Genomic DNA, 24,994 nt, shown 5'->3' on the forward strand with positions numbered 1-24,994 from the left:
ATATTAGATTGGAGAACAGAGACAAGATCATTAATATCTAGTAGAAATATTGGTGCTAAGGGCATAACCCTGAGAGAAGCCTTCAGCCTGTTGGGAGACAGCATATAATTAACAAGGACACAGAAATGTCACTGAGACAAGAATTTTTTGAGGGAAAAGGGGAAGATTACCCCGAAGGCCTCAGGAATGAGCTTGGGTCAAGACATTATATCTTCAAGTAGTGTCATATGCTTTTTCAAGATCGAAAGAGACCACTAACTGGGAAAGCCATCACGAGCATATGTATTTAACCAGAGAAAGGGGTCAACAGTGAACCGGCCCTTACGAAAGCCAAATTGATGCTACACTAAACGTTTAATTACCAGTCGTTTCAGCAAGTGGTAAACTGCACTAGTAAGAGCAATGGGTCAATAGTGGGAGGCATCATGGCCTGAAGGTCCCGGTGAATGAATAGAACGGCAGTTTTCCATGGACGAGGAAGAAAGCCTTGCGACCAAGGAAGATTAATGAGACGTAGTAGGTGTACGAGAGCCGTCGGATGTAAATGCTGAAGCATACAAACATGCCATCAGGTGCAGCTACCGACGATTGGAAAGTGAAGAGTGTTGATTCAAGTCCTAGAGGTGTAAAAGGCATATTATAAGAACGTTCTATGCTAGAAACAATCTAAAGGCGTTAACTCCCTGGCAGATTTGGAGGCAAGAAACGAGGGACGCAGATGGAACCCCGGAGACAAACGAACAAGATGATTTCCAGTTGAGGCAACTTAAGCAGGGTCTGCAGTGTTGACATGGACACCCCTAAGAACGGGTCCTGGGTCAGGAGAGTACCTGCTACTCAATTTCCATATTTTTTTTTTCAAAACTGCACTCAAAGAAAATGGAAGTGACAGTAAAAAAACAATCCTGCTTCACGGGTTACACGTCTGGCAACCGCCCTTGCTCGCTTAAAATTAAGGAGCTACTCTGTGGTCCTATTGTAACGATTATTGCCCCACACAGCACACTTCAAACGCACTGCACGAGCACCAGCAGGAAACCATCAAGATACGCATTTCTGAAAGTAGCTAACCCAAGGTTTAGGAGATTGTATTAGAAACTATGATTAAGTCAGGTTGTAAATAAATGTAACAGCTCATCAGAGGACAAAGGCGAAGGCCCATCATCACAAACGTTTTGACGTAACGGACCAATTCCCATGATCAAACTGCCACATGACTACGTGATTAAGCATATGTATGAGAAGTTAGGATATGAAAAGGATCGCTGTAAATCTGGAACCACAAACCAAATAAATTATTATAATCAAATTATTATAATCAAAAAGAAGCACTAAGCCACAAGGGCTATTATAATCAAAACTAAGCGCTAAATCCACCAGGGTTGTGAGAAATTACATGCACAAGATTCACTGTTATTTACATACATGTAATTTGGGTAAGATGTAATTAAGACAATTATTACTCACCAAATTTAGTTACATGTCGGAGGATCTCACCTTCAAGGACCATAACATTGTATCAATCGCATCTGCTAGAAAAATGACAGGATGGATAACGAGAACCTTCCAAACTAGGGATGCCAAGCCCATGATGACACTCTTCAGGTCACTTGTTCTATCTAGGCTGGAATATTGCTGCACACTAACAGCACCTTTCAAGGCAGGAGAAATTGCTGACCTAGAAAATGTACAGAGAACCTTCACGGCGCGCATAACGGAGATAAAACACCTCAATTACTGGGAGCGCTTGAGGTTCCTGAACCTGTATTCCCTGGAACGCAGGAGGGAGAGATACATGATTATATACACCTGGAAAATCCTAGAGGGACTAGTACCGAACTTGCACACGAAAATCACTCACTACGAAAGCAAAAGACTTGGCAGACGATGCACCATCCCCCCAATGAAAAGCAGGGGTGTCACTAGCACGTTAAGAGACCATACAATAAGTGTCAGGGGCCCGAGACTGTTCAACTGCCTCCCAGCACACATAAGGGGGATTACCAACAGACCCCTGGCAGTCTTCAAGCTGGCACTGGACAAGCACCTAAAGTCAGTTCCTGATCAGCCGGGCTGTGGCTCGTACGTTGGTTTGCGTGCAGCCAGCAGCAACAGCCTGGTTGATCAGGCTCTGATCCACCAGGCGGCCTGGTCACAGACCGGGCCGCGGGGGCGTTGACCCCCGGAACTCTCTCCAGGTAAACTCCAGGTAAACACCTCTGAGGCAAGTGGGACTGAAGTCCCACTTGCATGGGACTCGAGTCCCACTGCATACAAGGGGCTTTGGCATGTTGCACTTGAATAACTGTATGCCATTGTACTTCTCATGTTCAAATAAAGAAAGAAATAGGTGACAGAATTGCGACTCCTCCGATGCCTATTACTCCTCAACCACACTCACACCAAGTGGCACCTAATTACTTATTAATATTTAAGAAAACCAGTAACTCTGGTAAAATTGAATTCGTGGACAGTATACAATGTACGTGACTTGAATGAACATATGGTAGGTCTGTGAAGGCTTACTCAACCCTGTAAGATCTTAAGCAGGTCTTAAAGCTCGCTCCTACTCAGGAAAATTAATGAATAGAAAAGGAATAACATACAAATATAAACACTGTTATAATTGAAAATATAAAACATTTAAATATGAACTTTTATCTTACGTGAAAGAAATGAAAAAATGAAAAATAAAAATATTTGAATTCAACGCTAAAATGTACAGTTAGACTGGGGTGTCTGGTTGATGTTGACACCGCGCCTTGTAGACGTTGTAGCCGTTGCTGACAACCCAACGACTAGTTCCTCAGTGTGTCTAGCCTTGAATAATCCGTAAAGATGATAGGAACGCAGGTCTTTCACCACTGCAAAGGTAAGGGGTAGTTGCCTGGGGTTGGCTACACTCCTCAGGTATGTAGATAAAAAGGTGACATCCCAGAACTTGTGTGAAGTTCGTCTCCTTCAGCACTGTTTCTGTGGTATGGAACTGGGGTGGGAGTAGTGTTTCAGGGCACACATTAGGATGGGACTGGGAGCTGTGTTTCAGGGCACACACTAGGGTGGAACTGGGGTGGTAGCTGTTTCAGGGCACACACTAGGGTGGAAGCTTGTGTTTCAGGGCACACACTAAGATGGGACTGGGGTGGGAGCTGTGTTTCAGGGCATACACTAGGATGGGACTGGGGTGTCAGCTGTTTCAGGGCACTCATTAGGATGGGACAGGTGGGAGCTGTTTCTGGGCACACACTAGGATGGGAGCGGTGTTTCAGAGCACACCCTAGGATGGGACTGGGGTGAGAGCCGTGTTTCAGGGCATACACTAGGATGGGACTGGGGTGTGAGTTGTTTCAGGGCACTCACTAGGATGAGACTGCAGACGATGGGCCTTAAATATCTTCAACACACCCAGAGAAGACATTGCCGAGAAGAGATACATAGTCCTCCCCCACACCAACTCCATTACCAAACACTTTTCCAACATCTCCAAAACCTCATTCCAAGTATCTACTTCCACCACCATCAAGGACATTACCAGTAATAGACAAAAACTTCAATCCTCTGCAGGGGTATACATAATCCCTTGTAATGACTGCAGCAAATTATACGTGGGCGAAACATCCAGAGACCTCCAAACACGTATTTCAGAACACCAGTAAGCAGGCAGATCTGACGATCCAAGGAATGCCGGTGTTCAACACCGTAATTCACACAACCATTCAATCAACTACAGAAACGCAAGACATCGCCAGAGAAGACAGTACCGAAGTATTCTAGAATCATCACTTATCTATATGTTCAACAACTTCAGCCAGAACAGCCTGTATAGCATTGCTGAACACCCTTGCCAAGAAAGTTCATCGCTATACCACATGAGAACATGATAATGGAGGAACACTGCAGTAGGTCTGGAGTTTACCTGGAGAGAGTTCCGGGGGTCAACGCCCCCGCGGCCCGGTCTGTGACCAGGCCTCCTGGTGGATCAGAGCCTGATCAACCAGGCTGTTGCTGCTGGCTGCACGCAAACCAACGTACGAGCCACAGCCCGGCTGGTCAGGAACCGACTTTAGGTGCTTGTCCAGTGCCAGCTTGAAGACTGCCAGGGGTCTGTTGGTAATCCCCCTTATGTATGCTGGGAGGCAGTTGAACAGTCTCGGGCCCCTGACACTTATTGTATGGTCTCTTAACGTGCTAGTGACACCCCTGCTTTTCATTGGGGGGATGTTGCATCGTCTGCCAAGTCTTTTGCTTTCGTAGCGAGTGATTTTCGTGTGCAAGTTCGGTACTAGTCCCTCTAGGATTTTCCAGGTGTATATAATCATGTATCTCTCCCGCCTGCGTTCCAGGGAATACAGGTTCAGGAACCTCAAGCGCTCCCAGTAATTGAGGTGTTTTATCTCCGTTATGCGCGCCGTGAAGGTTCTCTGTACATTTTCTAGGTCAGCAATTTCACCTGCCTTGAAAGGTGCTGTTAGTGTGCAGCAATATTCCAGCCTAGAAAGAACAAGTGACCTGAAGAGTGTCATCATGGGCTTGGCCTCCCTAGTTTTGAAGGTTCTCATTATCCATCCTGTCATTTTTCTAGCAGATGCGATTGATACAATGTTATGGTCCTTGAAGGTGAGATCCTCCGACATGATCACTCCCAGGTCTTTGACGTTGGTGTTTCGCTCTATTTTGTGGCCAGAATTTGTTTTGTACTCTGATGAAGATTTAATTTCCTCGTGTTTACCATATCTGAGTAATTGAAATTTCTCATCGTTGAACTTCATATTGTTTTCTGCAGCCCACTGAAAGATTCGGTTGATGTCCGCCTGGAGCTTTGCAGTGTCTGCAATGGAAGACACTGTCATGCAGATTCGGGTGTCATCTGCAAAGGAAGACACGGTGCTGTGGCTGACATCCTTGTCTATGTCGGATATGAGGATGAGGAACAAGATGGGAGCGAGTACTGTGCCTTGTGGAACAGCTTTTCACCGTAGCTGCCTCGGACTTTACTCTGTTGACGACTACTCTGTGTTCTGTTAGTGAGAAAATTATAGATCCATCTACCGACTTTTCCTGTTATCCCTTTAGCACGCATTTTGTGCGTTATTACGCCATGGTCACACTTGTCGAAGGCTTTTGCAAAGTCTGCATATATTACATCTGCATTCTTTTTAACTTCTAGTGTATTTAGGACCTTGTCGTAGTGATCCAATAGTTGAGACAGACAGGAGCGACCTGTTCTAAACCCATGTTGCCCTGGGTTGTTAACTGATGGGTTTCTAGATGGGTGGTGATCTTGCTTCTTAGGACCCTTTCAAAGATTTTTATGATATGGGATGTTAGTGCTATTGGTCTGTAGTTCTTTGCTGTTGCTTTACTGCCCCCTTTGTGGAGTGGGGCTATGTCTGTTGTTTTTAGTAACTGAGGGACGACCCCCGTGTCCATGCTCCCTCTCCATAGGATGGAAAAGGCTCGTGATAGGGGCTTCTTGCAGTTCTTGATGAACACGGAGTTCCACGAGTCTGGCCCTGGGGCAGAGTGCATGGGCATGTCATTTATCGCCTGTTCGAAGTCATTTGGCGTCAGGATAACATCGGATAGGCATGTGTTAACCAAATTTTGTGGCTCTCATAAAAAATTCGTTTTGATCTACTCATACTTACCAAGTTTTTACACTATCACTCTACTCGGAAGGTTGTCACATGCAGCTTTCTCCACCTGACCCAGCATTCTCATCCTATAAATAGTCACGTATGTTTCACCCAGGTAGATCCGTTTGTGACTTGATAAAGCCCACTGCATGGGCGAAACGTTGTCAATAAAGGATCACATTATACTGCTTGAGTGTTTATATTTCAAAGATCAAATTAAAAACAGTTATGCATTGTGAACCGTGACAACGTGTTCGCCCTTCCATACCTCTTAAGAAAGGGGAAGGGAATGTTGTGCCCAACATGGCGAAGGAATGCATTGCTGATGCTGTGGTCGGAAAGATTCTCAGTAGTGTAAACTAGTTGGAGCATAGAGAATTTTCTCCAAGGACTTAGAAATGGATCATAAGGGAAGGAATTGCTTAGTTGGAAGTTTCTTAGAAGCATAAGAAGAAACTGAGGTAAATCATCGGTGACAGGTCGATGTTGTTTGGATGGAACGTTAGATGCGGACCATACAGAGTTGTGTACGATCCGAAAATAGATGCACTATGTGGAGAAGCCAGGATCACAGTCAAAGCAGCACGGATGTCAAGTTTCTAAAGGTTCAGTCGAAACTGCTGTACCAGAGGGTAGCAGAACCTTATTACCTGGAGAAGGTCTGTTTAGAAGAGAGGTCCAAAGAAAGGTCTGAAAGTGTCAGGGTATGTAAAGGGTGCTGCAGGAAAGAGCCCGCGAGGAGGCAGGTTATGGGCCTTCGTGGAAAATTTCCCCTTTATTTAAAAAAAGGGGGTGGGGAATGAGGAGAAATGGCTCCCAGGAGGAATGAAAGGGATCTAGATAGGCTGCCTCCAGAGACGCATCAGTCACCCTAAGAACACTTACCATCTCCCGGAACTCTGAATGATCCAGATTCCACAGCAAACACTTCACCTTCATAGGCGATGACCCTATAATCCAAAAGTAGGAAAGGAGAAGAATGAGATGGGAGGGACGGGGGTAGTGAATGGGGGGGGGGGAGCAGAGCAATTAGGTCTAGTTGGAGAATGGTCCAATTCTTCAGACCAAAAGCCTTTTACCTGGATAAGGAGACCCCCCCCCCCTCCCAATAAAGAGGCGAGGTTCCTGAAATCTGTAGCCCTTTGCCAGGGCACCAAACTCAGTGACGAGTGCAAATGGTATTCAGCTTTGGTCCAAGGGATGGCAGCTCGACCGGTTTTTAAAACAGTTTACAAGTCTAAATTTAAGTCAGACTATCAGCGTAAGGAAGAAAAAAAAACATTTAAAAACTTAGTTATAAAACTCTTAAAATGTACACAGTAAAAAAAACTTAAAATTATTAAATAAAAAAGATACCTTCACCCATGTAGCCAGCCCATAGAAAAAAAAATTAAGGTATTTTCAGAATACTTTCCAGTACCTCAAACTGTTAAAAACTAATTAGAAATAAGGTCTTCCTAGATGACTTGTGTCTTCTACCTTCCAGCCACGTAGCCACAGACGTCACATCGTTGCCCACGTAGCAGGTAAGGTACTGCCAGTCCCAGGGGAAAGAGACAGATGGCTGCACATATACCACAGGTGGGATACACATTGTAAAGGTCACCAACCTGTTGAAAATGTCGTACATTAGGGGAAACTAAATCAGTAAGGATCCAATTGTTATGGGGTGGCCTGGTGGCTAAAGCTCCCGCTTCACACACGGAGGGCCCGGGTTCGATTCCCGGCGGGTGGAAACATTTCGACACGTTTCCTTACACCTGTTGTCCTGTTCACCTAGCAGCAAATAGGTACCTGGGTGTTAGTCGACTGGTGTGGGTCGCATCCTGGGGGACAAGATTAAGGACCACAATGGAAATAAGTTAGACAGTCCTCGATGACGCACTGACTTTCTTGGGTTATCCTGGGTGGCTAACCCTCCGGAGTTAAAAATCCGAACGAAATCTTATCTTATCTCTTATCTTATGGTTATGGGGGATTACCAACAGACCCCTGGCAGTCTTCAAGCTGGCACTGGACAAGCACCTCAAGTCGGTTCCTGATCAGCCGGGCTGTGGCTCGTACGTTGGTTTGCGTGCAGCCAGCAGTAACAGCCTGGTTGATCAGGCTCTGATCCACCAGGCCTGGTCACAGACCGGGCCGCGGGGGCGTTGACCCCCGGAACTCTCTCTCCAGGTAAACTCCAGGTAATAGGAATTAGCTTGCGAATGATAGGAAAAACCGTACAATTCTGCTTTCAAAATTAAGATTCTTTCTAAAAAAAATATTTATGCTAATTATAATCTATTGTATAAAGTAAAAAAAATCAAATGTCACATCAATATAAAAAAAATGCCTAATTTACTTTATGGAAATGTAACTTCTCACTCGGCAACTTCTCACTCAGCAACTTCTCACTTAGTAACTTCTCACTCAGTAACTTCTCACTCAGTAACTTCTCACTTAGTAACTTCTCACTCAGCAACTTCTCACTTAGTAACTTCTCACTCAGTAACTTCTCACTCAGTAACTTCTCACTTAGTAACTTCTCACTCAGCAACTTCTCACTTAGTAACTTCTCACTCAGTAACTTCTCACTCAGTAACTTCTCACTCAGTAACTTCTCACTCAGTAACTTCTCACTCAGTAACTTCTCACTCAGTAACTTCTCACTCAGCAACTTCTCACTTAGTAACTTCTCACTCAGTAACTTCTCACTCAGTAACTTCTCACTCAGTAACTTCTCACTCAGTAACTTCTCACTTAGTAACTTCTCACTCAGTAACTTCTCACTTAGTAACTTCTCACTCAGTAACTTCTCACTCAGTAACTTCTCACTTAGTAACTTCTCACTCAGTAACTTCTCACTTAGTAACTTCTCACTCAGTAACTTCTCACTCAGCAACTTCTCACTTAGTAACTTCTCACTCAGTAACTTCTCACTCAGTAACTTCTCACTCAGTAACTTCTCACTCAGTAACTTCTCACTTAGTAACTTCTCACTCAGTAACTTCTCACTTAGTAACTTCTCACTCAGTAACTTCTCACTTAGTAACTTCTCACTCAGTAACTTCTCACTCAGTAACTTCTCACTCAGTAACTTCTCACTCAGTAACTTCTCACTTAGTAACTTCTCACTCAGTAACTTCTCACTTAGTAACTTCTCACTCAGTAACTTCTCACTTAGTAACTTCTCACTTAGTAACTTCTCACTCAGTAACTTCTCACTCAGTAACTTCTCACTCAGTAACTTCTCACTTAGTAACTTCTCACTCAGTAACTTCTCACTTAGTAACTTCTCACTCAGTAACTTCTCACTTAGTAACTTCTCACTCAGTAACTTCTCACTTAGTAACTTCTCACTCAGTAACTTCTCACTCAGTAACTTCTCACTCAGTAACTTCTCACTCAGTAACTTCTCACTCAGTAACTTCTCACTCAGTAACTTCTCACTCAGCAACTTCTCACTCAGCAACTTCTCACTCAGCAACTTCTCACTCAGCAACTTCTCACTCAGCAACTTCTCACTCAGCAACTTCTCACTTAAGCGGCAGATAGAAATCTAAAAAAAAATTAATTTTCCTTTAAAACTAAATCAAATCTGAAAACGATGTGAGGAGTTCCGTCATTACCCTCACCTTGCAACTGGGGCAGGAACCTGGGGTAACACTGATACCCGGTGGTGGTGGTGTGTCTTGTCCAGTAACAGTTATTGCTTCCGTTTCATCTCTCTGGGAGGAAAACCCTGGAAATGAGCCTAGAGTAGATCTGGGCGCAGAGGCTGGAAAAAATTAAAGCGAGATATGATAAAATGTAGTGATAGAGGCATTTATCAAATTAGGTCACCATAGCCACTTGTGTCCCGGCATCATGGTACATGGCCCAGTCCTGCTGGGTGCACGATGTTTGTAGGATTGTAATCCGGTGGTTAGTGTTGTGAATGTCCCACCAGGCGGGCTAATGTAGCTCGGGATCGATCCCCAGTACACATGGTTGATTACAACTAGTTTAGTGGCTTACAGAATTAGGTTAGAGTTGAAATAAAAGAAAAATTCAGGGACAGTAAATATTCATAAATACATATTAACCGTGACAGTATTTGCCGAACATTGTACAAAGTTCCGGGATATTGGATATTAAGATAAGATAAGATAAGATTTCGTTCGGATTTTTAACCCCGGAAGGTTAGCCACCCAGGATAACCCAAGAAAGTCAGTGCGTCATCGAGGACTGTCTAACTTATTTCCATTGTGGTCCTTAATCTTGTCCCCCAGGATGCCACCCACACCAGTCGACTAACACCCAGGTACCTATTTGCTGCTAGGTGAACAGGACAGCAGGTGTAAGGAAACGTGTCGAAATGTTTCCACCCGCCGGGAATCGAACCCGGGCCCTCCGTGTGTGAAGCGGGAGCTTTAGCCACCAGGCCACCAGTCGCTTGTTATGTTGAGCATTTCCCGCAAATTAGGTCAGTTTTGTCCCAGGATATTGTCAGCTGACAGATGAGCACATCCATTAGGTTAGGTAAGGTTCGTCAGGAAACAAGAAATGTTTCGTGACGCCGGTCTTAGATGATGACCCGGCTTTCCCCTGGCTTACCGGTCCACCCCTTGAACAAGTATAGTCATGTGGAACCATCTTGGTTACTAGCATATACATTCTATCTATTTTATTATTTGGAAGGTTACCCACAACAGCTGCAATCTTTAAGTGTATTATCCACAAATGTAACAATCTCTGTCCCATCACCTGTTCTCAGCAGTGCCCGTGACCTGGTGGCAAAAGCTCTCGCTTCACACGCCCAGGGTACGGCTTCAACTCCCGGTAAGTGTAAAAATACTGGGCGTGTTTCTTCCTTACACCTGTTGTCCATGTTCACCCGTCAGTAAAATGAGTACCTGGGTGTTAGTGAACTGGTGTGGGTGGCATCCTGGGTGTTAGTGGACTGGTGTGGTCACATCCTGGGTGTTAGTGGACTGGTGTGGGTGGCATCCTGGGTGTTAGTGGACTAGTGTGGGTGGCATCCTGGGTGTTAGTGGACTAGTGTGGGTGGCATCCTGGGTGTTAGTGGACTAGTGTGGGTGGCATCCTGGGTGTTAGTGGACTGGTGTGGGTGGCATCCTGGGTGTTAGTGGACTGGTGTGGGTGGCATCCTGGGTGTTAGTGAACTGGTGTGGGTGGCATCCTGGGTGTTAGTGGACTGGTGTGCGTCGCATCCTGGGACAAAACTGACCTAATTTGCGGGAAATGCTCAGCATAACAAGGGACTTTCTATATAGTAGTATGTCACTGATGTCATCTATGGTCTGTATACCTTGTACTTTTAGTAAATAAAGATATCTTTAAAAGGATGTTTATTTCTCTAACTGCTATACAGCTGATGCTAGTAAGATCTTTCTATTAGTCTACAATGTTACTTAGAAGTTACACAGATCCTCCTCATTAACAAGCCATAAATATTGTTAGGTAAGACACATGCAACAGTTAGGTATCTTTATTTCGAAACGTTTCGCCTACACAGTAGGCTTCTTCAGTCGAGTACAGAAAAGTTGATAGAAGCAGAAGATACTTGAAGACGATGTAATCAGTCCATCACCCTTAAAACCCTCAAAACTTTAAGGGTGATGGACTGATTACATCGTCTTCAAGTATCTTCTGCTTCTATCAACTTTTCTGTACTAGACTGAAGAAGCCTACTGTGTAGGCGAAACTTTTCGAAATAAAGATACCTAACTGTTGCATATGTGTCTTACCTAACAACCTGTCGGTATTTTATACCATTTTAATATTCAAGCTATAATTATCACAAATTTTTCGAACATTACAATGTAAAAATCACTTAATTAAAAGAGAAAAAAAAAACTAACTCACAGAGAGCAGAGTCACGAACTGATCTACCACGAGCAGACACAGTTGCCATACGACTGGCAACAACTGAAAGAAAATTAGAGATCTGTAGTTAATTTTTTTTTTTAAATTGACACATTAATACCAGTTTTCACACCGTGAAAATTAAATTACGCCAATGAAAAGAGTAATCTAAATTGTATAAAAACATTTAGGCACAAGTATATGGATTAGTAAATTTGATTCAATAAATAAATACATGGTTGCACTAGAAATGTTTAAAAATAGTGATCTCAAAAAAAAAAAAAACTTACCCAAAAATTTCGTTGCAGTTGATACTTTGTATGTAAAACTAAGACAAAAAAAAATCATGCACTTTGCTAAATTGTCAATTAAGGACAAATTTAGCAAGGTTTGAAAGAGGGAAGAAGTTTGCGAAGTTGACTTGCAAACGCCCTCGAAGAGTGTTGTATCTTCTTAAAGAAGGCATCCCCTCCTTCCCATTACCCCCCTCCTTTCCAATTTAGAGAAGCAATACTGGAAGAAATTAATAAACCCCTGAGTTTGTCACTTCAAACATCGGTTTACAGCCTGATCTAAGCCAGACTATCATGGACAAGTGACCCTCCAGAAATTCTTGTAACTACCTGGAATCATAGATCAGTATGACCTCGAAGGCGCCAGGATAATGGCGTGAGCACACGCCACTGATCTAGCAGTATAAATTAGTGCCACCATATTTAAAACAATTATATAATTCATGCCGGGAGGAAAGAACTATCATCTGGCCAAAAAGAACTACCATCTGGCCAAAAAGAACTACCATCTGGCCAAAAAACTACCATCTGGCCAAAAAGAACTACCATCTGGCCAAAAAGAACTACCATCTGGCCAAAAAGAACTACCATCTGGCCAAAAAGAACTACCATCTGGCCAAAAAGAACTACCATCTGGCCAAAAAGAACTACCATCTGGCCAAAAAGAACTACCATCTGCCCAAAAAGAACTACCATCTGCCCAAAAAGAACTACCATCTGCCCAAAAAGAACTACCATCTGCCCAAAAAGAACTACCATCTGCCCAAAAAGAACTACCATCTGCCCAAAAAGAACTACCATCTGCCCAAAAAGAACTACCATCTGCCCAAAAAGAACTACCATCTCCCAAAAAGAACTACCATCTCCCAAAAAGAACTACCATCTCCCAAAAAGAAATACCATCTCCCAAAAAGAACTACCATCTCCCAAAAAGAACTACCATCTCCCAAAAAGAACTACCATCTGCCCAAAAGAACTACCATCTGCCCAAAAGAACTACCATCTGCCCAAAAGAACTACCATCTGCCCAAAAGAACTACCATCTGCCCAAAAGAACTACCATCTGCCCAAAAGAACCACCATCTGCCCACAAGAACTACCATCAGCTTTCTTATGAACATTACAGAAATAAACAGCCCAACAGTAGGATGTCTAAATGAATTACTTCCGGAGCAACATGTCGAGTGTTAGCCACAGCAGCCGGGCACCTGACAATCTCTCACTATCACCACCAACCCTAGATACAAAGGTGACCTCCGCAGATAAACCAACCAATAAAATAAAGTGGTCTACCTGAGAGGCCACCTAGTGGTCGTCTCCCAATGAGTGATGTACACCATCTTTACACTGCGATCTGTTAATGTACAAGGAGAGCACCTAACAGTAGATGGTGGCTCCTTCCATAATCCCCTGGAACGAAAAAGCCGGGGGGGGGGGGAAGAGGGGTTTTGTTTTAGCGAGGTTAAGCTGTTCAAAATGTCAAAGAGATCTATGGAAATGTTCATCAACAGTTAGTATGGATTAGCTTAATATCTTGCAATTAGAAAAAAAAAATGTATTGGGGGTGTTAAGTTTGGACGTGGGAGGCGTCGAGACGCCTGTGCAACGTGCAATCACTTACATAATTGCGGATTTTGTTTTTGTATCCTGGGCGATGAGAAGGAATGGGGATTGGGAGGTGCGCAAAAGGGTGTTGGCGGCGACCATTTATAGAACGTTGTGTTATAATCGGGAAATATATGGAAGCCGCTGGGACCAGGCTTTTTCAGCAGGGTACCGTAGTATGAGTGTGAGAGCATTGTTAACGTTGTGAAAGGGGGGGGGGAGTGAATTTCAGGGGATGGAACGGGCTTGTCTCTGGGGTTGGGTATGCACAACGGCTGGTTTACTGTGTGTATCTGTGTAATGCGTGGTTGAGGTAAATGTGGTTGTGTGAGTGGATGTGGTGGTGAAGTTATATGTGTTATAGATGTCTTAAGTCAGAGTCTACTGCCTTCTTTCTTTGTTGAAGTACTTGATGTACCTTTCGGCTATGGCCTGGCAAACGGGGTTTTATGTGTTTGTACTGAGCATTTTAATGCTATATTATATAATGTGTATAGCCTGTAGATGAGTGCGGAATGCTTATGGCTATTCTAGTTTTGTGGCTGACTCGTAAGACTTGTGGTAAGGCGAGTATGTGTGACTGTAGGGAACTTATGTACTGGGAGTTAGGTGAGTAAGAGTATGTACTTTGTTTTATCATGAGATTGTGATGTAGGTTCCTTCGGTTATCGATTATTTGTGTTGGTTGTGAGTAACCGATATATTTATATATTTATCATAATATTCTTCTCATTGTATTGTGCATTGGCAATATGTCACAGTAATATTATGTAAATAGTGTATACCTGAAGGGATTATGGTTATTTATATTATTGAACCTGCTACAGGGGTCACCTACATGTTATGTTCTTGTTGTTCTTCTTGTGTACATAGAGTTAAGATTACCCATCTTTCTTAATGTTATGTTTTGTCACAAGCGATATTTTCTAGTACATTTGTGTAACCTCTTGTGTTTGTTAATATTGTGTTTATTTGCTATTGTACGTTCTGAGAGATTGTGTTTCAAAATGTGTTTATATTCAATGTGTATCAACCCTAGTTTAAGGGGTTTTTATGTTAAGCTATGTATTGTATTTTAAATAAAAATAAAAAAAAAATTAGAAAAAAAAAGTTAAGTGCTAAACCCTTGTGGCTTCTTTATTGCAAGACGTGGGGGAGGATCAATCCTTGATAAAGATTAACATATTTAGTTAATACACATTGACAAAACAACACTAGACACTAGAATAAAATGTTCAAGCAACATCACTGAACTAACCTATCCACACCTTACTTGTGGTATTTGTTTTGTGATCTAAAAACAAACTTATAGAAACCTATTGTTACAATACAGAAATCAGCTATTAGAATAATTAACCAATCAGGTTCCAGACAATCCCTTCTCCCTCGCAGCCATGCAATACTTCGCCGAGTTGTACCAAACTTAATACGAACTTCAACGTAGCTCTCAGTCTTGAGCAGCAATGAGAGACAAGCCAATAGTAGACTCCTTACAATACACTGCAAAATCATTTACAGGCAAGGAAACTTCTACATCAGGAATAACACTGACCACACAAATTAGGACTTTAATGAAACAGATGATGCTCCAAATATTACCCTCGGGTAAGATAAGATAAGATAAGATTTCGTTCGGATTTTTAACCCCGGAGGGTTAGCCACCCAGGATAACCCAAGAAAGTCAGTGCGTCATCGAGGACTGTCTAACTTATTTCCATTGGGGTCCATAATCTTGTCCCCCAGGATGCGACCCACACCAGTCGACAACAGGTGTAAGGAAACGTGTCGGAATGTTTCCACCCGCCGGGAATCGAACCCGGGCCCTCCGTGTGTGAAGCGGAAGCTTTAGCCACCAGGCCACCATAAGACAAGCCAATAGTAGACTCCTTACAATACACTGCAAAATCATTTACATACAAGGGAACCTTTACATCAGGAATAACACTGACCACACAAATTAGGACTTTAATGAAACAGGTGATGCTCCAAATATTACCCTCGGGTATCCCTCCCGGTCCAGGTTTAACTTCCGCTAGTAGCACGAACCAGACTAACCTTTAACGATATGCTAGTCAAAGAGTCTGGAGATCAGAGAATGCCAAACCTCCACGTAGTGTCACGTTTTTGCCTAACATTAGGACAGGTTATACCAAAGCTGGGTATTGGGAAGGTATGCTCACAGTAGGTAAGTTGTATCAACTAGCAAATAGATTTGTCATGGGATAAAAGGAAATTACTCAGTAAATCTTAATGAGACGATTGAAAACTATACCACGGGTGGGGCTTGAACCCGTCGGTCTGGAGTTTTACGACTGACTGCGGGTTCAAGCCCCACCCGTGGTATGGTTTAGTTAATAAAGAGAAACGATATAATGGGCAAGAGGTCGATATAAGGGTTTACAAGATTCCAGGTGTATACGATCCCTTCTACAGAAGGTTGGGGTAGAAAATAGTGAAAAATCCTTCAGCGTAAATGCTCCAGATAGTGAGAGCATTGAAATAATTAGTTACAAGGTAGGAAAACCAGTTAGTAGGATTAAAGGCAGAATATTGTAACCCACAATTAAAGGATTGGAATGTAGAGAGCATGATCAGGAAGATGTCTCAAAGAATATTAAGAGACTAATGGATTGCCAAGGCCACATAGGACAATATTGATAAACGTTGCTGTATACAGTTCACTTTGTGGCACATCTATAACCACTTCCGACACGACTTTAACCAATACTCTGTAACCAAACCATACCCCGGCCGGGATTGAGCTCGCGGTCAGAGTCTCAAAACTCCAGCCCGTCGCGTTAGCCACTAGACCAGCTAGCCACAATAAGATTCATCCAACTAGGTATATTTCTACACCATAGGAAGGTTAGGACAGGCACCACTGTGACCACAAATGCATTATACCTAGTTGGACGAATCTTATTGTGGCTAGCTGGTCTAGTGGCTAACGCTACGGTCTGGAGTTTTGAGAGAGACTGACCGCGGGTTCAATTCCAGCCGGGGTATGGTTTGGTTACAGTATTGGTTAAAGTCGTGTCGGAAGTGGTTATAGATGTGCCACAAAGTGAACTGTATACAGCAACGTTTATCAATATTGTCCTATGTGGCCTTGGCAATCCATTAGTCTCTTAATATTCTTTGAGACATCTTCCTGATCATGCTCTCTACATTCCAATCCTTTAATTGTGGGTTACAATATTCTGCCTTTAATCCTACTAACTGGTTTTCCTACCTTGTAACTAATTACTTCAATGCTCTCACTATCTGGAGCATTTACGCTGAAGGATTTTTCACTATTTTCTACCCCAACCTTCTGTAGAAGGGATCGTATACACCTGGAATCTTGTAAACCCTTATATCGACCTCTTGCCCATTATATCGTTTCCCTTTATTAACTAAACCATACCACGGGCGGGGCTTGAACCCGCAGTCAGAGTCGTAAAACTCCAGACCGACGGGTTCAAGCCCCACCCGTGGTAAAGTTTTCAATCGTCTCATTACGATTTCGTGAGTCAATACTCTGTACCCTGTCATAGCGGGTATGTTCGGTTTTTGTGTCTTTTTATAGTTATGGTAGCTTTGGTTAGAGTTTTTTTTATACTTTACTGACATGATTTGTGTTGTATATATATTGTGTGTTAAAGGTGGTTATGGCTTTAGTCACGTGATACAACTAACTTTATTAACCTTGTGATGTTGTGCGTTACATGTTTATTGTAACAGGTTATGACAGGTACTCCTTTTTTGTTAAACCATGTCAAATTTCCTTTTGGTGTATTTATTTTGTCACAATTTGCGTGGCGGTACCTATATATGACCAATACTTTAGTTAGTTTAGTTTTAGCTTATATTCTTTGTTATAACAGGATGTTGTTCTGAAACTTGTTACCTCCAGGACTAACCTGGTACTGGTAGCCTATAAGATTGTTTTTGTATTCCTGTCCTATTATTATGCTTCCTTTGTACTTTTGTAAGTTTTTTTAAATAATATATATATAAAAAAACTCACTTTGAGAGTTTAAAACTTTAAGAATTGAGAAAAAAAAATATTGACGTGTTTAACAACGTACGTGTGTGTGTGTGTGTGTGTGTGTGTGTGTGTGTGTGTGTGTGTGTGTGTGTGTGTGTGTGTGTGTGTGTGTGTGTGTGTGTGTGTGTGTGTGTGTGTGTGTTGTGTGTGTGACTCAACAATCAATATTTGCACCAATAACTCACTACAGTTGTGACCGGGTGTGGAAGTGTGAATTGCTCATTACACTATAATTTGTTCATGATTGTAGCCAAAGTATAAACGTAAGTAACCATTCTACAGAATTCATTACCTTTGTAACTTGTGAGCTCATTACCTTTGTACCTAGTTCAGCTATCAAAACTTTGGGGGCCCAGTCCCTGGACCCATTACGTACCTCTGTAATCTGTAAATACCTTTGTAACTTGTCATGATTGTGACCAGACTTACCTGGAGTTCATTACCTTTGTAAATTGTGAGTTCATTACCTTTGTAAATTGTGAGTTCATTACCTTTGTAAATTGTGAGTTCATTACCTTTGTAAATTGTGAGTTCATTACCTTTGTAAATTGTGAGTTCATTACCTTTGTAAATTGTGAGTTCATTACCTCTGTAACTTGCTCAGCTATCAAAACTTTGGAGTCCAGTCCCTGGACCAATTATGTACCTCTGTAATCTTTTGACTACCGCCCACAGGATGGGTATGGGGTGACTACCGCCCACAGGATGGGTATGGTGTGACTACCGCCCACAGGATGGGTATGGTGTGACTACCGCCCACAGGATGGGTATGGGGTGCATAATAAACATATTAAACTAACTTTAACAACGTGAGAGTGGCCATGGTGTTGACTTGTTTAATGTTACATATTGTTATCGTGTTTAACAACGTCAGGTGGGGGCTGTGGAAGTGTGGGTTGTCAGGTGGGGGGGGGCTGTGGAAGTGTGGGTTGTCAGGTGGGGGGGGCTGTGGAAGTGTGGGTTGTCAGGTGGGGGGGGGCTGTGGAAGTGTGGGTTGTCAGGTGGGGGCTGTGGAAGGGTGGGTTGTCAGGTGGGGGCTGTGGAAGTGTGGGTTGTCAGGTGGGGGGGCTGTGGAAGTGTGGGTTGTCAGGTGGGGGGGCTGTGGAAGTGTGGGTTGTCAGGTAGGGGGGCTGTGGAAGTGTGGGTTGTCAGGTAGGGGGGCTGTGGAAGTGTGGGTTGTCAGGTGGGGGGGCTGTGGAAGTGTGGGTTGTCAGGTGGGGGGGCTGTGGAAGTGTGGGTTGTCAGGTGGGGGGGCTGTGGAAGTGTGGGTTGTCAGGTGGGGGGCTGTGGAAGTGGGGGTTGTCAGGTGGGGGGGCTGTGGAAGTGGGGGTTGTCAGGTGGGGGGGCTGTGGAAGTGGGGGTTGTCAGGTGGGGGGGCTGTGGAAGTGTGGGTTGTCAGGTGGGGGGGGCTGTGGAAGTGTGGGTTGTCAGGTGGGGGGGCTGTGGAAGTGTGGGTTGTCAGGTGGGGGGGGCTGTGGAAGTGTGGGTTGTCAGGTGGGGGGGCTGTGGAAGTGTGGGTTGTCAGGTGGGGGGGCTGTGGAAGTGTGGGTTGTCAGGTGGGGGGGGCTGTGGAAGTGTGGGCTGTCAGGTGGGGGGGCTGTGGAAGTGTGGGTTGTCAGGTGGGGGGGCTGTGGAAGTGTGGGTTGTCAGGTGGGGGGGCTGTGGAAGTGTGGGTTGTCAGGTGGGGGGGCTGCGGAAGTGTGGGTTGTCAGGTGGGGGGCTGCGGAAGTGTGGGTTGTCAGGTGGGGGGCTGCGGAAGTGTGGGTTGTCAGGTGGGGGCTGCGGAAGTGTTGGATGTCAGGTGGGGGCTGCGGAAGTGTTGGATGTCAGGTGGGGGCTGCGGAAGTGTTGGATGTCAGGTGGGGGCTGCGGAAGTGTTGGATGTCAGGTGGGGGCTGCGGAAGTGTTGGAAGTCAGGTGGGGGCTGCGGAAGTGTTGGAAGTCAGGTGGGGGCTGCGGAAGTGTTGGATGTCAGGTGGGGGCTGCGGAAGTGTTGGATGTCCGGAGGGGGCTGCGGAAGTGTTGGATGTCAGGTGGGGGCTGCGGAAGTGTTGGATGTCAGGTGGGGGCTGCGGAAGTGTTGGATGTCAGGTGGGGGCTGCGGAAGTGTTGGATGTCAGGTGGGGGCTGCGGAAGTGTTGGATGTCAGGTGGGGGCTGCGGAAGTGTTGGATGTCAGGTGGGGGCTGCGGAAGTGTTGGATGTCAGGTGGGGGCTGCGGAAGTGTTGGATGTCAGGTGGGGGCTGCGGAAGTGTTGGATGTCAGGTGGGGGCTGCGGAAGTGTTGGATGTCAGGTGGGGGCTGCGGAAGTGTTGGATGTCAGGTGGGGGCTGCGGAAGTGTTGGATGTCAGGTGGGGGCTGCGGAAGTGTTGGATGTCAGGTGGGGGCTGCGGAAGTGTTGGATGTCAGGTGGGGGCTGCGGAAGTGTTGGATGTCAGGTGGGGGCTGCGGAAGTGTTGGATGTCAGGTGGGGGCTGCGGAAGTGTTGGATGTCAGGTGGGGGCTGCGGAAGTGTTGGATGTCAGGTGGGGGCTGCGGAAGTGTTGGATGTCAGGTGGGGGCTGCGGAAGTGTTGGATGTCAGGTGGGGGCTGCGGAAGTGTTGGATGTCAGGTGGGGGCTGCGGAAGTGTTGGATGTCAGGTGGGGGCTGCGGAAGTGTTGGATGTCAGGTGGGGGCTGAGGAAGTGTTGGATGTCAGGTGGGGGCTGCGGAAGTGTTGGATGTCAGGTGGGGGCTGCGGAAGTGTTGGATGTCAGGTGGGGGCTGCGGAAGTGTTGGATGTCAGGTGGGGGCTGCGGAAGTGTTGGATGTCAGTGTTAGCATCAGTGTATTATAAAGATCTTGGTAATTATGTAACACTGTGTTTCTAGGTAGATTGTAGGTTGTGTTAGGTTATCATAAGGTAACATTGTATGTTTAATCATGTGGACCGTTGCAGTACTAGTGCTGAATAAACCATACCACGGGCGGGATTTGAACCCGCGATCAGAGTGTCTCAAAACTCCAGAACGTCGCGTTAGCCACTGGAGTTTTGAGACTCTGACCACGGGTTCAAATCCCGCCCGTGTTATGGTTTGTTTGCAATCGTGTCATTACGATTTCGTGAGTCTAGTGTTGAATATTCTCTCATAACATGTACCATTTCATGGTATCTTTATATTGCATCTTTTAATAGTTTTACGTGAGAAAAATAAGGGGTGGTACATACTTTAGAAATTAATGGGTGTAGATAAGGTATTAAAAGTTATCGATGAAAATTGAGACTAAATTAAAGGTCTGGTAGCAGACAAGAGTAATATTATAGGTTGCTTAATAAGGTATATGAAGACTTAAGAGTAGAGAGGAAAGCTTTACCAGTTATATAAAGTTAATGTTGACCATAATTAAAGGCAGTTAGTCCCTATTGGTAAATTTTAGTGTTACTCAAGCTGCGACGCCTCCTGCACAAGTGTTATTATCACTATATCAATGTTTAATTCGGTGACTCGTAAAACTACGACTCACGAAAACGTAATAACACTATTGCAAAACCCACGGAACAAGCGAGGATTAAACTCACGGCTTACGCACTTGCTATGGGTTCAAACCCCACCCGTTCCGTGGTTTATAAAATAGCTTTCTTCAGTTACTGAGAAAAAAAACTCACTTGTTCGTATACGGCAGTTAGCGGAAATGTCTGTTATAGTATCTTAAGTAGAAACAGGAAGATAATACGTTAAACACAGTGGTTTAGATTCTCTAACGGAAACAGTATTGATGTTAATACTAGTCTACAACTGAGGTTTTAAGAGGAACAATTTAAAACTAGAGAGCTTACAGGAAATGTTAAAATAGTTAGATTTGTTAAATAAAATGTTAACTGTGTTAAGAAACTAAAGTGAGAAGCAACACTCCTGGACAGATGCTGGGGGTAAGATTTTAAAACAGGGACAAGTATTACAATGCTTAAGAAATATATACAAAGTAATTACATGTAAAGGACGTAAACAATTACAAAGGTGTAGGACTAATATACTAGATTCAATAAGTTAGTTAAGCGCTGAAAGAAGTTACTGTATGGTACCAGCTTGTTTACCTGGAGTTTACTTGGAGACAGTTCCGGGGATCAACGCCCCCGGAAAATCTGGAAATGCCATTTCAGACATTATCAACGTATTCTAATTGTGAACATGTCTAGAGATCCTAAAGGAATTACTTAAAAGATGCATTTTAATATATTTAAATACACTATATCGGCATGCGATATAGAAGAAAAACTACGAACCTAAAATGTGGATTACCAACACTTTCCAAAAGTCATTTCCAAAGAAAAAAAAAATAGATTTTAGCCGTTTGAAAACTACAATTATACTAGTTGGGTGACGGAGGACGCTGGAAATAAAACGTATAATGTGAAATGTTTTAAATAAACTTTCGATAAAACCTTGTTAAACTACCCACAACAACTACGTCTCAAACGTGTAATACAAACAGTAATATTACCTTGTTGGGACCTAACAGGCATAACATCTATGTTCAAAGATTTTTCCCATAAACACTAAAATCAGCCACAGAATTAATATAGGAGAGTGTGAGTAAAGCCACACAGTTGTTGACTGACCTGGCGACTCAGGTGTTACCCCAACACCTGAAGCTTCGAAGCTTCAGATATCGAAATTCATCAAAGTGATTTCAAATTATTTTTTTTTATATTTTATTTAAAAAGTACATCAGAGCACATAAATAACACACAGGTCGTATCCGTCAACAGCTGTAATGGACTTCCCATGGCCATTTAATACCACATACAACTATAAAAGTTATACATCATGCAAGAAAAATTATCTAATAAAAACACTAACAATAACCAAGATAAGGAGAGTATTGATACATACTTCCGTACAAACTACATCAAAAGTAAAGCCAGATATTCTTTACTATGACATAACATCATAAGAATTAATATAGGAGAGTGTGAGTAAAGCCACACTGTTGTTGACTGACCTGGCGACTCAGTTGTTACCCCAACACCTGAAGCTTCGAAGCTTCAGATATCGAAATTCATCAAAGTGATTTGAAATTATTAGTTTGTAAAGCCATAAAGACTGCGCGTGACTTAGTGGTATATACACAGAAATATAAATCACAGTGTATATACACCACAAGGTGTGATTCTCGATGTATTTATGCCCTGTTTTGGGTATTTTATTAATTACGTGGTGTACTAATGCTGCTTTGATATAAAATATAAAAAAAAAATGCTGCTTTAATGACCCTAGTCTAGTCAATAGGCTTTAAACTTACACTTTAGTTCAATTATTTTACTTTATTTAAAACTGTGATACATATAACAAATAATGTTCATTTTAAACTTGCAAAAAACGTGAAGAAATTATCAGTGCATAAGACTGACAGCGAAATAACAAAGGAGCAACACACCGGCACCCCTCAAGGAAGGTTCCTTGATGTTGGTGAGGGGCTCTTGATTTAGGGAATTGAATCTGTGCTCCAGTTCCCCGAATTAAGCCTGAATGTCTTCCACATCCCCCCCCCCAGGCGCTGTATAATCCTCCGGGTTTAGCGCTTCCCCCTTGATTATAATAATAATAACACACCGGCATAAATTAGCAAACAGAAACATAATGGCAATGGAAATAAGTCACTTTGTCTGACTTTTTTGGGTCATCCCAGGTTCTCTACACATATGTTGCTAAGTTTGATAATCTATGTAACTGTTTGTGTATACCTGAATAAACTTACACAAAGTGCAATCCTTGAACAATATAAACACAACACAAAATACACTGACACAAAGTACCCACTACCAAACACCCAAAAAACAAAAAAAAAAAATTAGACAAAATTACGGCTGCCCCTGCCGCCTTAACAACGGCAGGGGTAGATGTGTGCCTGTATAATCCTATGGGTTTAGCGCTTCCCCCTTGATTATAATAATAATAATCCCCAACACATTCGCCTGTGTGATTGGTCTGTGTTCGCCATGGCAGAGGGTCTTCGGAGGAGTGTTAATACAGTAGGCATAGAGCTACTGAAAGGGGCCATAACACCCAATATGTCAAATATCTTGTTACCAGCCATCAAGAGTACGTATGGGATAGACGAGAAGGAGCTCTATGGTGTAGCACTAACTGCGGTCACCCGCTTGTTTGTAAAGATCCTGTTGGCTCAGGTGCATCAGAAGGTCGTCGACAAGTATCAGGATATATTAATGGAGGTGAATGATGACGTCAGAGTGACCTAATTGACTTATCGAAACGACACACATGTGTCAAACCACGCAATGTGCCTTTCGGGGCAGATGATGCAGATTTACATAATGTTTTCTCTATATTTGGAACCATGAATATGACCCAACAAGGTACGTAGGGGACTGGTGTTTACACTCGGATACCGGAAGGGATGAACTCTCTCAAGATGTCATTAAAGTACCCCGTGTCATCCTATGTAATCTTGCCGGACTTCAGAAAGCAGGTGATGGTGTCCTATGCTGGACAGCGGCTCACGTGTCCAGTTTACAAGGGGTATGATCACATAGCTGTAGAATATCTTCGTAGGAAGAACCAACAGAGTGCACACAAAGCGGACCTTTCAGAGAAGGCCATGGGTCGTGTATCAAACCCATGATGACCGAGAGATCAACAACATCGAGCCGGAGAGAATTCTGGTGGATGCGGCAGACCTTGCAAGGGCGCCTCTTTCCCTGTTGCATGATAAGGTTCGAGCACGCCCAGAGTCAGAGGACGCAGCGCTGGGGGACGAGTTGGAAAAAGTGTTAATTACCTGGAGTTTACCTGGAGAGACTTCCGGGGGTCAACGCCCCCGCGGCCCGGTCTATGACCAGGCCTCATGGCGGATCAGAGCCTGATCAACCAGGCTGTTACTGCTGGCTGCACGCAAACCGACGTACGAGCGACAGCCGGGCTGGTCAGATACCGACTTTAGGTGCTTGTCCAGTGTCAGCTTGAAGACTGCCAGGGGTCTATTGGTAATCCCCCTTATGTATGCTGGGAGGCAGTTGAACAGTCTCGGGCCACTGACACTTATTGTATGATCTCTTAACGTGCTAGTGACACCCCTGCTTTTCTTTGACTCTCAGTCTGGTTAGCGGCTTGCTAAAAACTGAGTCATATTGGGACTTGAGTAGCTCACTCATTTCCTTGCTGTCATCTGTGTAGGACCCATCTTGTTTAAGTAGGGGCCCAATACTGGACGTTGTTCTCGACTTTGATTTGGCATAGGAAAAGAAATACTTTGGGTTTCTTTTGATTTCATTTATGGCTTTTAGTTCTTCCCGCGATTCCTGTCTCCTATAAGATTCCTTTAGCTTAAGTTCGATGCTTGCTATTTCTCTGACCAGTGACTCCCTACGCATTTCAGATATATTGGCCTCTTTTACCGGCTCTGTTATTCTTTTCCGTCGCCTGTAAAGGGAGCACCTGTCTCTTTCTATTTTACATCTACTCCTCCTTTTTCTTAAAGGAATAAGCCTTGTGCATACATCGAGTGCTACCGAGTTAATCTGTTCTAGGCATAAGTTAGGGTCTGTGTTGCTTAGTCTATCTTCCCAGCTTATATCGG

The 24,994-nt window shown here is 43.8% G+C and overlaps 1 protein-coding gene across 3 annotated transcripts; it reads right to left on the bottom strand.

The window, feature by feature from the left end:
* Positions 1 to 5,825: 5,825 nt before the first annotated feature.
* On the bottom strand, positions 5,826 to 22,027 carry LOC128700849 (uncharacterized). Of its 3 annotated transcripts, none has more exons than XM_070104803.1 (4): positions 21,899 to 22,027; positions 11,487 to 11,549; positions 9,254 to 9,396; positions 5,826 to 7,246 (listed from the first exon to the last, which is right to left on the bottom strand). In XM_070104803.1, exons 1-4 carry the CDS (start codon positions 21,918 to 21,920, stop codon positions 7,112 to 7,114), a joined length of 363 nt encoding a protein of 120 aa, XP_069960904.1. In that variant the 5' UTR covers positions 21,921 to 22,027; the 3' UTR covers positions 5,826 to 7,111. The 3 variants fall into 3 exon arrangements, with proteins under 3 accessions (XP_069960904.1, XP_069960903.1, XP_069960902.1); XM_070104802.1 differs by having other exon boundaries at positions 11,483 to 11,549; XM_070104801.1 differs by lacking the exon at positions 21,899 to 22,027 and adding an exon at positions 11,777 to 11,849.
* Positions 22,028 to 24,994: the final 2,967 nt, after the last annotated feature.

Source organism: Cherax quadricarinatus, chromosome 94 (genome assembly GCF_038502225.1).
Source record: "Cherax quadricarinatus isolate ZL_2023a chromosome 94, ASM3850222v1, whole genome shotgun sequence".
Classification (NCBI taxonomy): Eukaryota; Metazoa; Arthropoda; class Malacostraca; order Decapoda; family Parastacidae; genus Cherax; species Cherax quadricarinatus.